The sequence below is a fragment of the Larus michahellis genome, chromosome 7 (assembly GCF_964199755.1).
Source record: "Larus michahellis chromosome 7, bLarMic1.1, whole genome shotgun sequence".
Taxonomy (NCBI): domain Eukaryota; kingdom Metazoa; phylum Chordata; class Aves; order Charadriiformes; family Laridae; genus Larus; species Larus michahellis.
In genome coordinates, this window is record NC_133902.1 from 20957390 (window position 1) to 20970790 (window position 13401).

At 42.8% G+C, this 13401-nt stretch overlaps 1 protein-coding gene across 17 annotated transcripts in view; it reads right to left on the reverse strand.

Moving 5' to 3' along the window:
• The window catches only part of UNC80 (unc-80 homolog, NALCN channel complex subunit), a 127607-nt gene that overhangs the window by 33478 nt on the left and 80728 nt on the right, over positions 1–13401 (reverse strand). For all 17 annotated transcript variants that reach the window (XM_074595113.1, XM_074595110.1, XM_074595107.1 and 14 more), the window contains 10 exons: positions 12446–12546; positions 10907–10993; positions 9947–10130; positions 9165–9259; positions 8169–8258; positions 7660–7761; positions 5097–5277; positions 3890–4158; positions 1716–1850; positions 1002–1140 (listed from right to left, as the gene is read on the reverse strand). In XM_074595113.1, the coding sequence (XP_074451214.1) occupies positions 1002–1140; positions 1716–1850; positions 3890–4158; positions 5097–5277; positions 7660–7761; positions 8169–8258; positions 9165–9259; positions 9947–10130; positions 10907–10993; positions 12446–12546 (1383 nt within the window). The remainder of the gene's footprint in view (positions 1–1001; positions 1141–1715; positions 1851–3889; positions 4159–5096; positions 5278–7659; positions 7762–8168; positions 8259–9164; positions 9260–9946; positions 10131–10906; positions 10994–12445; positions 12547–13401) is intronic.

The following is a 13401-nucleotide window of genomic DNA, read 5'->3' on the forward strand; positions in this document are numbered from 1 at the left end:
TCAAAGTTAAGGTCCCAAAGCATGTAAATCACGTTGAACAATGGAACTGGGAAGTCAGATGTTTTAGATAATTCTGATCTTCGTATGGAAAATACCAGGCACACAACATACTAATTTACAGTCTCATTGTCAACACACACTTGGGAACTTTCAGAGATGCCTTTGAATAACCCTCCAGAGAAACCCCAAAGCTTTTATACAAATGTTTACTACAATACACAAAGAGAAAAATATATCATCTGTTTCTGTACCATTTTATATTATAAGTTGGGATATAATTGTGTGGCATCATAAAATCCCAGTATATAACAAAGCTTTAACTCTAAGGCTAGACCGATTTCGCGGTCCATCAGTACCTATTTTAAGGGCAGTGCAAATTTGGAAAGTAAGTTGAAGATCCTTTTAAAAATCAGCAAAAATTATTTCCCTGCAAAGCACAAAGCAGCCAAATTCTTAAATGCTGCATTGCGTGGCTAACTATCAAGAGTTAGAATGTCCTGGATACATCATACAGCCGTATATAGTCTACTTTGTGATAAATCGACACCCCCCCTAGAACTCAGCACCTCTGAATGTCTGAATGGCGTTCGTCATTTACGAGTCACAGTCTGCCCACAGAAGATGCTTTTGTTTCCTGCCCACGTGGAGCAGAGGAGAGGGTGACACTGATCTTGTCAGCATGATACAGGTTATTAGGCATCTTTATTCTTCACCCACACATGATAAAATTCAAAATGCCAGGGGCTAGTCTCAGACTAGCAGGCTCAATGCAGAAAAAGTAGCTTTAGAATAAAATAAATTAATAATTCCCCTCCTGCAGAAGATATTGACAGGATGGTGGTGATAAAGCCAACCTTAAAAGCCTCACGAGGCATAAGAAAAAGGTATGACCGCATTCTGAGAGAAGAAAAGGGCCCTGAACAAATCATGCTGCATCAAATGCATGTTGAATCAATAAACAACAAACCGGAATTCTCGAATAAAGGGTGCTTTGCTGTTACCTAATGACTTGAGAGGCTTTTCTGCTTTCACTAGCTCTAAGATGTCCAAAATGTCTGGAGTATCTCCCTCTAGAGACTGCAGCAGGTCAAACAGGCACTGAGCTGACACTCCTTTGCTGGTTCCGTTGTTTGTAGCATCCTGTTTCAACAACAGACATTTGTGGTTGGTTTTCTGAGGGCCTGTGTGCATCCCAGGAATCTTTATCTGGTGGTGTGGGCAACCTTTTTTTTTGACGATGGGCCCACATGGAGTTCAAGAGCTTACGGCTGTCAAACAATGAGCCTTGCCTGACTCAACCGACTGATGCTACAGTGCAAGCATGATCTGAAAACTGCACACAGCTTTACTTCCCAGAAACAGCAGGTCTTTGCTGCCCTGGGAAGGAGAAGTGTGTGCGTACAGTGTATGCGCAGCTAGATTTGGCAGTCCCACTTCAAATTAAAATTCCATTAACTTGTTTTAACTCACTAAAATGTTAAAAAGTAATTAGTGAATATTTCAAAACACGGCTAATCCAGTCTTATAGTTCACACGTACTAAAACTTGGCATTAAGCTTTTAGTTCCTATTGCTGGATTCTAAGAAAGGATTTGCATTTAGAGAGTCACAAATCATTCTTTTCCTTTTATACTCTATTTATACACAGAGGGGGCTGCAGGGCCTGGCTGCATACAGGTTTACCCACGCCGAGCCCAGGGAATGGCTTCTACTCACAGGGAACTCCAGGAGAGGGGCCACACTTGCAAACAGCTGCAGAATAAAGGGCTTGCGATGCAGAACATAGAACTGGCGGCACGCAAACTCAATCGCTTGGCGTAACTGTGGGTTGCTTTCGTAGTCAGCGTACACCTAAGGAAATGAAAAGGAACGTGGAAGTGCTACTCCAGTGGAAGGGCTCTTCATCTCCTGACCCCAGACTGAATCAGCTACAGCCTTGTCATTCCTAATACGTTTGCCTAATATTTTTAAAGATGGAGACTTATCCGCCCTCCCTGGCAATGCATTTCAGGGACAAACTACCCTTAGAAAAAAAGATTTGCTTGTCAGTCTTGAACATTCTTTGTCATTACTACATATTTGTCCTACATATCAGAGGTAGATTCCTTTGCTCTCCATCCTAGAAGCACTTTACTTGTTTGAAGCCAGTTAGTGCTTTCTTCTTCAATCGTGATCTTTTCCAGTTAATCAAATCCCAGCTTTTAAGTCCTTCCTCATATGACACGTTTTCTGGATGTACATCCCCGTCCCAGTCTGCAGTCTCCTCAATTAAATGGGACCTTTTTGTGCAGTGCTCACAGCCGGACAGAGCCAGCACTTCAAGTCAGTGGTGCTGCTGATTGGAGCAGCAGAATTACTCCATGTTTCTTTCACAAGATACAGATCTGTATAGTCATCCCAGAATGGCATTTGAGATCTTTTCTTTTTCCTTTTTATCCTTCCAACAGAAGGACACTGTTGATTCATGTTTAGCTTCAGACCTATAACAACTCCAATATTCTGTCCTGCGGAAGTGCTACTGAATCAGCTGCTTTCCCTTCTGTATTGATGTGGCTGATTATTACTAGTAAGGACCTACACTTGTCCAACCTGATCAACACAATCTAGCTTTTTTTTTTTCTTTTTTCAGACTGTATCTCCAGTTTGTCAAGATAATTTGAACTCCTAGCCTGTCCTCCACCCACTTTTAAGGTATTTTAAGGTTTTCAGAGTGGCATTTCTTTCAGGGCTGGCCACTGAACCATGCAGACAATGTGCTGCCACAGACGTGTGATGTTTCTCAGTTTTGCAAATAGTATAATTGCTAGGAACAACTTCACCATGCTTCCTTCTTCTGGCCATTCCGATTGCCTGTCTGCCCTTCTGTGCTGGTACAAGTCTGTGGGAGGTTTGGGGCTGGGGTGGGCAGGATTTTCTTGTTATTTTATTTCAGTGTCAAAATGTCTTCTTTCTAATGAATAAATACATGCACTGCAGACCTGGACCCAACAGATACTTACCTAACCATTTAAGTAATATTACACTTTCCAGTTACTAGAGAGTTTGTTTAGATACCTAAATTCATCACTGGTCCTACTTATTGCGCTCCGTTAACTATACTAAAATGAACATACACAGGCACATCATGGTCATTGCTTCTTTTACAGAAAGAAGACTTTTTTCTGTACTCACATTATACTACTAAATGTTTAGATATTGTCTTTGACCCCTGCAGAAATAACATTTTGTCTGTAAAACAACTATATTATGGGGTTTCTATTTTCAGTATCTGATTTTTCTCAAATGTCAACAGGAAAAAAGGCATACTTGTACACCTGAAGGTGAAGAGAAACTCTGCCACTAACACTTACAATATTTGTCATCACTCACATGAAAAGACAACGTATAATTTTTTGTAAACACTTAGTGTTATTTTCTGTTGCTATTTAAATTGCAGATAATACAATTATCATACTTAGAGAAGTTAATATATTTTAGTTTCAGTCAGCAAGTGGCAAATCAAGATATTTCAACTACTCCCCAGATTTCAGCCATCCCTGGAGGAAAAAACACCAAGGGAGACCCAAGGTCCAAAAATTTTCCAGCAATGTCACATTTCTGTGTGGAAGTACGTAGTAAGGGAAACAGACATTAATTTATTTAACATAAAGAAGAAAAGAAAATGTAGTCATTTACTCAAGAATAAAAGGGAATGTAGTCTCAGGAATGCTGATTTGGGCCATCCTGCCCTGGTCTGTTGTTTGTCGTCTGTCTGTCTGTTGTCTTGGGGCCCCCCAAATCTGTGACTTCACCAGGACTCAGCAGTTTAAATTTTCTCCATTAACAGTCAGTTCTACAACAAAGTGCTCGCTTGGAAGTCTTCCCTCGCATTGTTCATGGAAATGGCTCACCTGCAGCATGCTGGGGAGGACCCACTGGTACCCGCTGAGGGAGAAGAGGTGGTTAAAGTGCACGGCTGTGTTGATGACTGTGGCAGCGTACTGCCTCAACAAGGCACTGTCCTCAGGGTGCAGGATCAGGGCACCGTTGAAGACGTTCAAGAACAGCATGATCTCATCCCCCCAGGGGAATTCGCTGGGCATGCCAAGGAACATCTCCTCCAGTAGCTTAATCCACAAGCTTTTCTGAAGAGTGTCCAGACCAAAGAGCTCTTTCCCAGCTGAGGGGAAGAAGAGGCAACAGCAATCAACTCTGTCCACCACAGCCAGCCTCACAACGTTCCCAGAAGCCAAAGGCCTCCCCAAAGAACCATCCCACAACACTGACCATCGTTCTGCCTTTTTAAAATTATTTCACCCATCCTGTACTTATGGAAGTGACCACAGGGCTTGAGCAAACCTTGACTGAAAGCAACACACATGAAGACAAAGAATGACGACTATCACGCAGCTCTTTAAATCTGCTCCCCACTGGTTGGAAATTCTCCTCTTAAAAATCAAAAGCAGATCTGAACTTGTACATCATCATCCGCCCCACACAATCGAAATGGCTGTGTGGATTTACGCTGAATTTTTATCCTTCAGGTGTCCTGCACATTACAGGACATTGATGCAGAGGTACAATAATGCTTCTGAAAGCAAGTGCCTTTAAGGCCTGTTACAGATCTTGCCAATGCTTACCATCCTGCAACAATGGCCTGTTTAATCCCCAAGTCAGGCTGGAAACCCTACTTGACTTTCAGAGCAATGTTTCTAAAGAGAGCGTTGTTTCTGTATCCCTGCTGCAGAATTTGCCCAGTCTTCATTGAATGTCCATTGCTTCCTCAAAGTGGATGGCAAAGGACTCTGAGCAACCCTTTTGAAGTGCAGTTATGCTACTGGACACAGTATTCCAGCTGTTGTTTTGTGCATAATTTTAAAACATAACTTATTCTCATTTGGGTCCAAAGAAAGTAGCTTCATCTGAAGAACTCTAACAGCAAAGGCCTTTCTGCTATTGTGCTTACAAACCAACAGCTATGTACCATTTTCCCTAGGAAGAGATTTATCAGCTGTCAGTAATGCTACAAGTCTGTATGTTTCTAAGGCAAATGAAGCGCATCACAGAAACCTTCTGGGCCCTGTACAGCCACCAGAGAAAGCTATCAAAAGGCCGTACCTTGGGGATCATTGAAGAGTGAGAACTCGGCATCAATGGCACTTCGGGGAAATGAAGGCAAGCGGAGGAGGTCTTCCTGGAGCATAGATACATGGGACTGCTTGTGTGCAGTAGGGATTTTCTGTGTCAGCGATATGAGGAACAACACCCGCCCCACCTCTTCTAGCTTACGGGTGAACACCTGAGAGAAAAAGAGACAAGAGGCAGAATCAGTCTAATCAGTAAGTTCTTTAGAACATATATGCACTTTTCTCGGTTACCTTCCATGGCTTTCTCTGATGGAAGGGATGCTGCACACATGGCCCAGAGGAACCTGTTGAAATCCATAAGGGTAGTGCTGCACCCTTTTGCTAGAATTTGCATGACCACCGTTCTTCAGCCCAGCTCAGCAAAGATGGATCATGTTTGTAAAAGAGGTTTTAACAACACTTTCTACTTCAGTCTTGTGGAGGACCCTGAGTGGTTGTCAAACACTTTGCAACTGTGCCATGCATTCTTTAGGAGGTTAATGCAAGCTTTGCCAGTGTGACCCCCAAGGTGGCCAGAGGCAAACCGACTCCAAACTGAAAGCCATACAGTTGTAGTTGCTCTCCGCAAGGTCTTAGACTATAGTCAACATGGGGTTGGAATGGTTATCTACCTCCTGGGTTGAGGCTGGCTCATGTCTGGCCATAGAAGGTTTATGTATAGCTGCAAAAGAAAAGTAGTCAATGAAACAAAGCAGACCAGATTCCAAGGTACCGTAAACAAGCAAAGTCCTGCTGACTTCAGACTATTGCTTCTCGTTTACACCAGCTGGGAAACTGAGTTTCATTCTACCACCCTCCTTTGAACTTCTGACTGGTAGGACTAGTCAGGCTAGGTATTTTATTTTGGTGTGAAAAGTAACCATAAACCAGAGCGATGCTCAGTAGTAGAAGCAATTGTCTGTGGAAGCAGTGTTGAGACAGCTCTTAGCTACTGGTGTGAAGCCAAAACTTGAAGCATGTGGCTTAACATGTGACACAGCTCAGCTTCCCATGTCCTGCAGTTGCTATGACCTTGCTCTGAAGTGCGCTTGGTTTAGAATTGGGTGCTCAATCAATCAACAGTAAAGAAAGTACTTTTCCATGGCTTGCTGCTCTGTGGGTAGACTCTACAGTGCTCTTTTCTTTGCTGGAGCTGGATGTTGTCCAGCAACTTCTAGCTTGACTACAAGAGAGGCTGGTAGATGCTTAAGTTTTACCTTAGAAATATTTTTGCCTCTTAGTACTCCAAATAGAAAAATGTAGAGCGTAAAATAATGCCCTGAAAGAACTGGACAGGCCATTTTAATCTTTTGGGGTCACGTAGGGCATATCAAACTCATTTACTTCATATGTAGGACACACCTCCTAGAACCACAGTGAGAATAATTGCTGCCAGAGAAGCAACCAAAAAGATCCCAAGTGATTTCAGATTTTTATAGACTTTCTACTGGCAGATGCAGCACATGAAATATTCCCTTATGCTGTACTGTACACATATGAGAGAGCATTAACTATGTTCTCTATTTTTTTAGCTGGTAGTCCCTCTTAAGCAGCTTTATAGCTGCTTTTTATAACCCTTCCTGAAGATATTTTCCTGTCCCTGCACTCACATTGTGCGGGACACAACCGCAGTAGCTGTTTTTTGGCTAGAATAATTCAACTGTTAATAGCAAACTCGTACAGTTTAACCACATTCATCCCCCTTTTTATTTCCTGCTCGTTATAATCCTTTGCAGGTACAGCTAGAGCAACTTTTCCCTGCTCAACCCTGTGCTACTGAGACAAATTTGGCTTTTGTGGAAAATAGAGCATGTGGCTTCTACAGGTAGAGTGAGCTCAATACTGTTGTCTTAGTGTTTAAAGACATACTTGTAGGGGTTTGCAGCACATTAAAGGCGCTGCCCTGCCACTTTAGTTAGGGTTGAGTTCCTAAGGGAGAGCTCCTGGGAGCTGCAGAACATTAGCAGGATCGGACAGATGATCAGGTCATGAGGCTGGAAGATAGGATGGTGCTCTTCAGAGGGCGGCTATTTCCCTGATGAAAGGATGGCTACTCCTGTGCCTCTGGGAGTAGCTATGGTAAGACTGGCATCTGAGAGCAGGACAAGGAAGAGAGGCAGAAAACATTCTTCATAGGGAAAGGACAGAGAGGAGGATAGAACAGATAATTCCTGATCCACAGCCAGACAGACTGGAGAAGAAAAGGTCTTAAATGGGTTCCTAAAGAGCCAGAGGTCGTGTTAAAGAAAGGAACAAGCAACTTTTGAAGCTGAGGTAACTGAAGCTCTTCTGGCCAAGTGTAGGAGAATGCAAAATGATCTGCCTAAAAGAAGCTGGCTGGAGAGAGCGGGAGGGAATTCACATTGCATTCTTTGACTCTTCTTAAAATACCGCACACCTGTCCAATGGCACCAGGGCAGATTTCATGCCAATTGCTACTTCTCCAGCAAAGCCCTCGATCTGCATGCGGCAGGAGTGAAGGCATTGAAGGGAAAAAGAAACGTTTATTTACAGGGTTTGTTTCTGGGTAGAGCGGTTTGGTGACAGGAAGATACCTGCTTCTGAATGAGCTCTTGACCCTTTTCTGGACGCATCTGCACCAGGTTGAGCTGGGGAGAAACTGACCTCCGGAAAGGATAAATGTCACGGACGTAGGTCTGCCAGGAAAGGAAACAAGTGTATTTTAAACAAATGCAATTGTAACAGCATCACTCAACAAAACTGAATAAAAGGCCCTTTAGCCCTTTCTGAAGCTTTTGGGTAGGGGCTTTCAGACAGTGTCAGGCATCATGGGAGGGCATAAAAAGAAGAGAAATCTGCTCTTTTCTAAGAAAGCTAGACATTAATGACTTAAGAGTCATTAATGAGTACTCCACTTCTGCCTCTTCCCTCTTCTGTCAAACTCCAGTCTGTCACCACACACAACTAAACACCCAAGACGTGGTGCCCGCAGGGCAGAATTCTGTCTGTTTATGAGCTGCTTGTTCTCCTTTAGATAATCCCGATGTTTTAAAAGGGACCAGATGGAAAGAAAAAAGACATCTGCACCCGATCTTTACCTTACCTTGTTGTAATGAATAAGATTCCATCGCTTATCCATTAAAAAGTAATGAGAAGATTGTGTTTCAGGTATGTTAAAAAACTCCAAACACTCCTGAAGAGGAAGAAAGAAAAACATCCTGTTATTTATCAGCTGTACAAAGACTATGACATTCAAAAGAAGAATGTCCAGCTAATAATGTATAAAGGCACAAACCTGCATGACTCAGGCTGGTACACTCTGCTGGTATTAATTCTTTATTTCTTTTTTTAATCATAAAGTACATTAATATGTTTACGATAATCAAGGCATGCTGATATCACAGTCTTGAAGGCTGATGTTACTCATTTCGATGTCTTCATATCGCACATCTTTGTCTGGCCATATGAGCCACGTGGGCATTGCAGCTTCCATTTCCATACTATGTATTTATCAAGCTTTAGTGATAGGTGATGTACAGAGACACTAAAGTCGAGATCACACTGAGATGTGTGATTCCTATTAAAATTTAACATAGTTGGACAAACTGAAGGCTTTTACAAATCTCTTTCCTATGTGGCTCTGTTAAGGCCATCCATGAAATCTTTGGCAGAAGGGGGAACTGATTCGCATCTCCTAGACCCCAAGGCATCATCATGGCTACTGAACCATCACTTCCGCTCTGGTCGTGATTGTTCTATTCAGTCTTTAGTGTTGATACAACCAAGCACTTAAATGATTTATGTATTATCCAAACGCTAGTATACAGCAAATACCCAAAAAGCTGCAGGGTTTTCAAATGTAGTTGCATTTGTGGGGCTTTGGCTGTCTGTGAGGTCTGGGGATTTCTAATATCCTTTAATGCGGATCCTGTTTCTTGCAACCAAGCTCTCCTCACATGGAGACTGAAGTGCCTGTCACCAAAAACCTCCCTCCCCTACACTGAAACAGGGCTACCAGGCAGAGTTTATTGCTGGCATACAAGTATGGCAGGTAAATGTACTATTAAGCAGTTTGTCTGGTTCAAAAACTCACTCCTACCTTCAGAAGAGCCTCAAACTGTGTGTCCTCATGGACTGGTAACTGCGTTGGGATGTCACACTCATTCTGTCCATGCACAACAAGGGTTTTTGTGCCTAAAGGAAAAAAAGCAGTTGCATTCTCCCTGGCCTCTTCAATTAACTCAATTTCAAAAGACTTCCCATGGAGGAAAAGTGATAGTTAAAATTAATTCCTGGGCAGGCAGACAATGCCAGTCCTGTCTGGAATCCACTACGCAGTGTTAGTGTAGTCTCACACTTCCACTGTTAATGAGAAATCAGTCTGTTCCTAAAGGCCTGAGCTGACTTTAGCAGCAACCATCACTCTGAGGAAGGAGCAAACCTAAAAGGTCAAACCTGTTTTTCAGCAAGATATCTCTTGCCTGACTTGTGACACCTTGGGCTTACAGCATGCTCTTTTGGGGCTCTCTCAAGGCTTAAATGAGAGGTTGCATCAAATCAAACTGAGTCTGAATGGTACAGTCTTACAGCGATCATCCTGCTAGCCTTTCACAGCCCAACTGGCACAAAGCTCTGATTTTAAAAGACTGTTGTAATTCACTTTCTATTTGCTTCTTTCAGAGCTCTTAAAGTGGCTTTCTGAATCTCAGGGTATTAGAGGTGGAACTTACTGACTGAATCCTCAACTCAAGGAAAACTGACTTAGAATACGCAGCCATTTGTAGCAGGTCTTTCTCTGATCCAGTTCTGATGGATCTCCTTTTTGGTACAGGGGGTCATGAACCTGGAAGTGAAGGAGATTTAAAAACTCATTTCTTATACCTGGCATCGAGGCGGTCACCAGCAGCTTCACTTCACATTGTTCCTTCTTCATAGTCTGTTTGAGATCCTTGAAGAACAGTCCCTCTACGTAACCTACCACTTCCCAAAGGAAGGTAAGTGTGGCAGAAATGGCATCCATGCCCCATTCACATGGAGTGCGTACAAAATACATGATCAGTCCTACCTGCAGGTAATAAGTAAGAGGAATACCAGGTTATACACCCTCTTAATTGTGCAGAGCACTGTGCAAACACAGAACATGAATATTGTTCTTCTACCTTTCTTCATTCAGAGGGATGAACTCATCAAACTTACGTCCTGAAAGTTTATACATACTACAGAACAATCTGCCTGTACTATTCTTCCTTTTTCTGGAGAGGATGATGGGTGGGGGCAAAAAGTACTGTTGCAGCCAAGCCTCACTGTAGATGAGGAAAAGGGAGAACCTCTGCAGTAAGAGACTTCCTGTGCCTTCTGCTCTGATGTGCTGCCACACAGACAACTCACAAACAAGAGAGGGCTCCTGGAGTAGCGTATAGCTTGTCTGTTTTTTCATCTCCTAACTGTAGCAAATGCATTTTCCACGATCTTGAAAGAAGCTACTAGATTTGCTCCACTGGGACTGTCCAAGAGCAAAGCACTTTCTGAATGAAAATTTAGTAAAATAATTCAAGGTTTCTGGCACTGGTCTACAACCTGTTGTCTGTGGTTCAATTCAGAAATCCATGACCGGTTGCTTAGGGGTTTAACAAAATGTTAATGGTTTCTTTTCCTCTCCCTAGAAGGATTGAAAGGCTGGTGTAAGTCCGGTAACTTGCACCCACAGCCAGAAGCAAGTATGAGCTATATAGGAAAAGTTAAGAGCATTTATTTCCATGCAGACTGTGACACTAACTTTTTAGGACACGTGCAGCCAGAGGTAAGATTCTGGGCTGCACAATGGACCCACAAGCTACTCACCAAGTAGTTAAAGAGGATATGAGATGTCTGGGCAGGGAAGTCTCCAATGTTCAACAAAAGCTTCCTTAACATATACATGAGTTCATCCTGGAAGAAGAGCAAATTTTTTTTCTTTCCATCACAAAACGGAGAATGGGTTTCTCTTTTTTTCTCCCTTTTGTCCTCTCTGGCTTTTTTTCTTCCCATTTTTCCATACTCCCTTGTTCAGCTCTGTCTCTCAGGGCATGAAATAGAACCATATGCTTGTGACTGTTCCCACATTTCCCAAAATAAGGCCCAGGGCACAGCATCCAGGTCAATGTCTGTCTTTTTTTATCTCAGAGAGGCCAATACCTCCTATTGCAATCTGTACTGACTGTAGCATCCTGGTTCTGCACTCCTCTCCCTGGGATAATTCCTGTGTTGCTTATCACAACAAATGACTGCCTCGATGATCTGTGAAATCTAGTTCAGCTCAACTCAGTAGCTGTGGCTGATGGGCAGGAGGCGCGGGCAGAATCTCATTTTCCTTCCTTTAGAGGCTGACTGCTTTAAATGTAGTCTAATACATTTCTTATAGTGGGACGGGGGTGTAGAGTGCAAGGAACCTCACTGTCAGCTGAGGACAGACAGACTGTATCATAAATTTCTTGTGTCCCTCATCCTCTTAACCCACAGCAGATTTGAGCTAGTGTTACGTGCATGAATATGCACAGGACAACCCATGCCAATGCTACATCTGCTGAAAGCTTCCAAGGAAATACACCTGTTCTCTGGGTTCTGTACTCATGGTTGTAGTAGGCCTACGAAGAGATGGTAAAACAGTAGACTATGATAGCTCAGAGGTCTCTGAGACTGGACAGTGTACAGCTTTCTTCTCAAAGATGCTTAACAAAGAAAAGTGAGCCTTTGAACTTAAATAGAAGCTCTGGGGACTATGGCTGACAGGTCTCAGGAACAGTGAGGCCAGTGAGACCTGGTTACTCAAGGAACTGAGAAGCAGCCTTTCCTGGCCTTTCTCAAAATTTAATATTCATTTTGTAGCCAGTTCTTAGGTGGTGGCTTGGAAGATGAGGACAGTGATATTATTGATATTGTACACCAAGTCTGCAGCTGAGAAAGTGGTATGGAGAGTCTCACTGCCTTTCTCCCTGTCAGAACTGGTAAGCCTTTCTTCCATAAAGCTTAGCCATGGCACTAGAAAGCCATCTAATAAGCCAGGGAGAGATAAGGCGACCCACATTTTTCAGAGAAAGCTGAACAGAGTGGCATGGGTGGGGGCAATATTGCCTGTGCTGCACAGAAAGGGTTGTGCTTCACTAAGCAGCTGTTCAAAGCTTGGCTTAGAGCAAGTCAGATCCTTAGTGGTAAATCAGCTATGTCCCATTTACATTAGTGGACAAAGACTGAAGCCAACTGATGGTATGGCCTAAAAGACGTCGAGCTGCATTATAATAGCAAATGTTCTACTCCAATGACACCCCCAGAGTGATTCTGCTTGCAGCTGGGCTGCCCTGCTCTAAGCAATACCCGCACCCACTGGGGAGAGGAAGAGTTTACCTGTCGGTTGCTGATTGTGAGCTTCTCAAGGAAATGGCGGAGAACTGTAGAGGGGTCTTCAATCAAGCAGTTCCACAGGACCTGCTGAGCAACAGCGCTTACTGTAAAAGAAAAAGAAAACAAGGTCAGAACCATCTCCCTTGGAAAAGCCTTGAACTAGTACACTTAGACGCAAACGGTCTCCTAACCTTCTACCACAATCATCATGTTCTGTACCGAAACACACAATTTTTTGTATGGGAACCACAGTGCCTCTTTGAGGCACCAGGATTCCTGGTCACCAGTGCGGTCATCTCAAGCAATCATGACGAGTCTAATATTTGAACCTTTCCAAACTACTGGTGATGTGACAGGAAACACTTCACCACAGTAGTCAAAGGAATGATAAAGAAATAACTAATTGGATTCACAACTCCAGATGGACAAATCTGGCAATTAAAAAACATAAATTCATGTAAACTTTTGTTCATGCAAAGAAGCTGAATTTCATGGTGATTCATTGAGTGATTTTATCTGGTATTGGTGAATAGAATTAGATAGTCAGCAGGGAATTGTGTTGATGATCAACTCCCTGAAGTGCAATTAATTGCAATCCTGTGAAGATTAACAACAACAGAGAATTATTCATTATTTTGTTTTCAGTACTGAGTTCCTGATCACAAAATGACATGTACATTATTTAGGTGGCTGATTACATCACCCAAAACTGAATAAAAAATGTAACAGAAAGTTAAATGTGGAATCAGCTGACATGATGAGTGATGAGAAAGGAAGGGCGGGCAACAGTCCACCATCTATAAACACTTCAGAGAAACAAATACAGAAAAATGCATTCTTACTTTACAAATACAACACAGACCATAACCAAAATGTTCCAGCTGTGTATAGGCGGCTTTCCATTTATCACAGGATCAAAGAAATGCTGGTGGGAATAGACCTCTGGAGGTCTCTAGCTT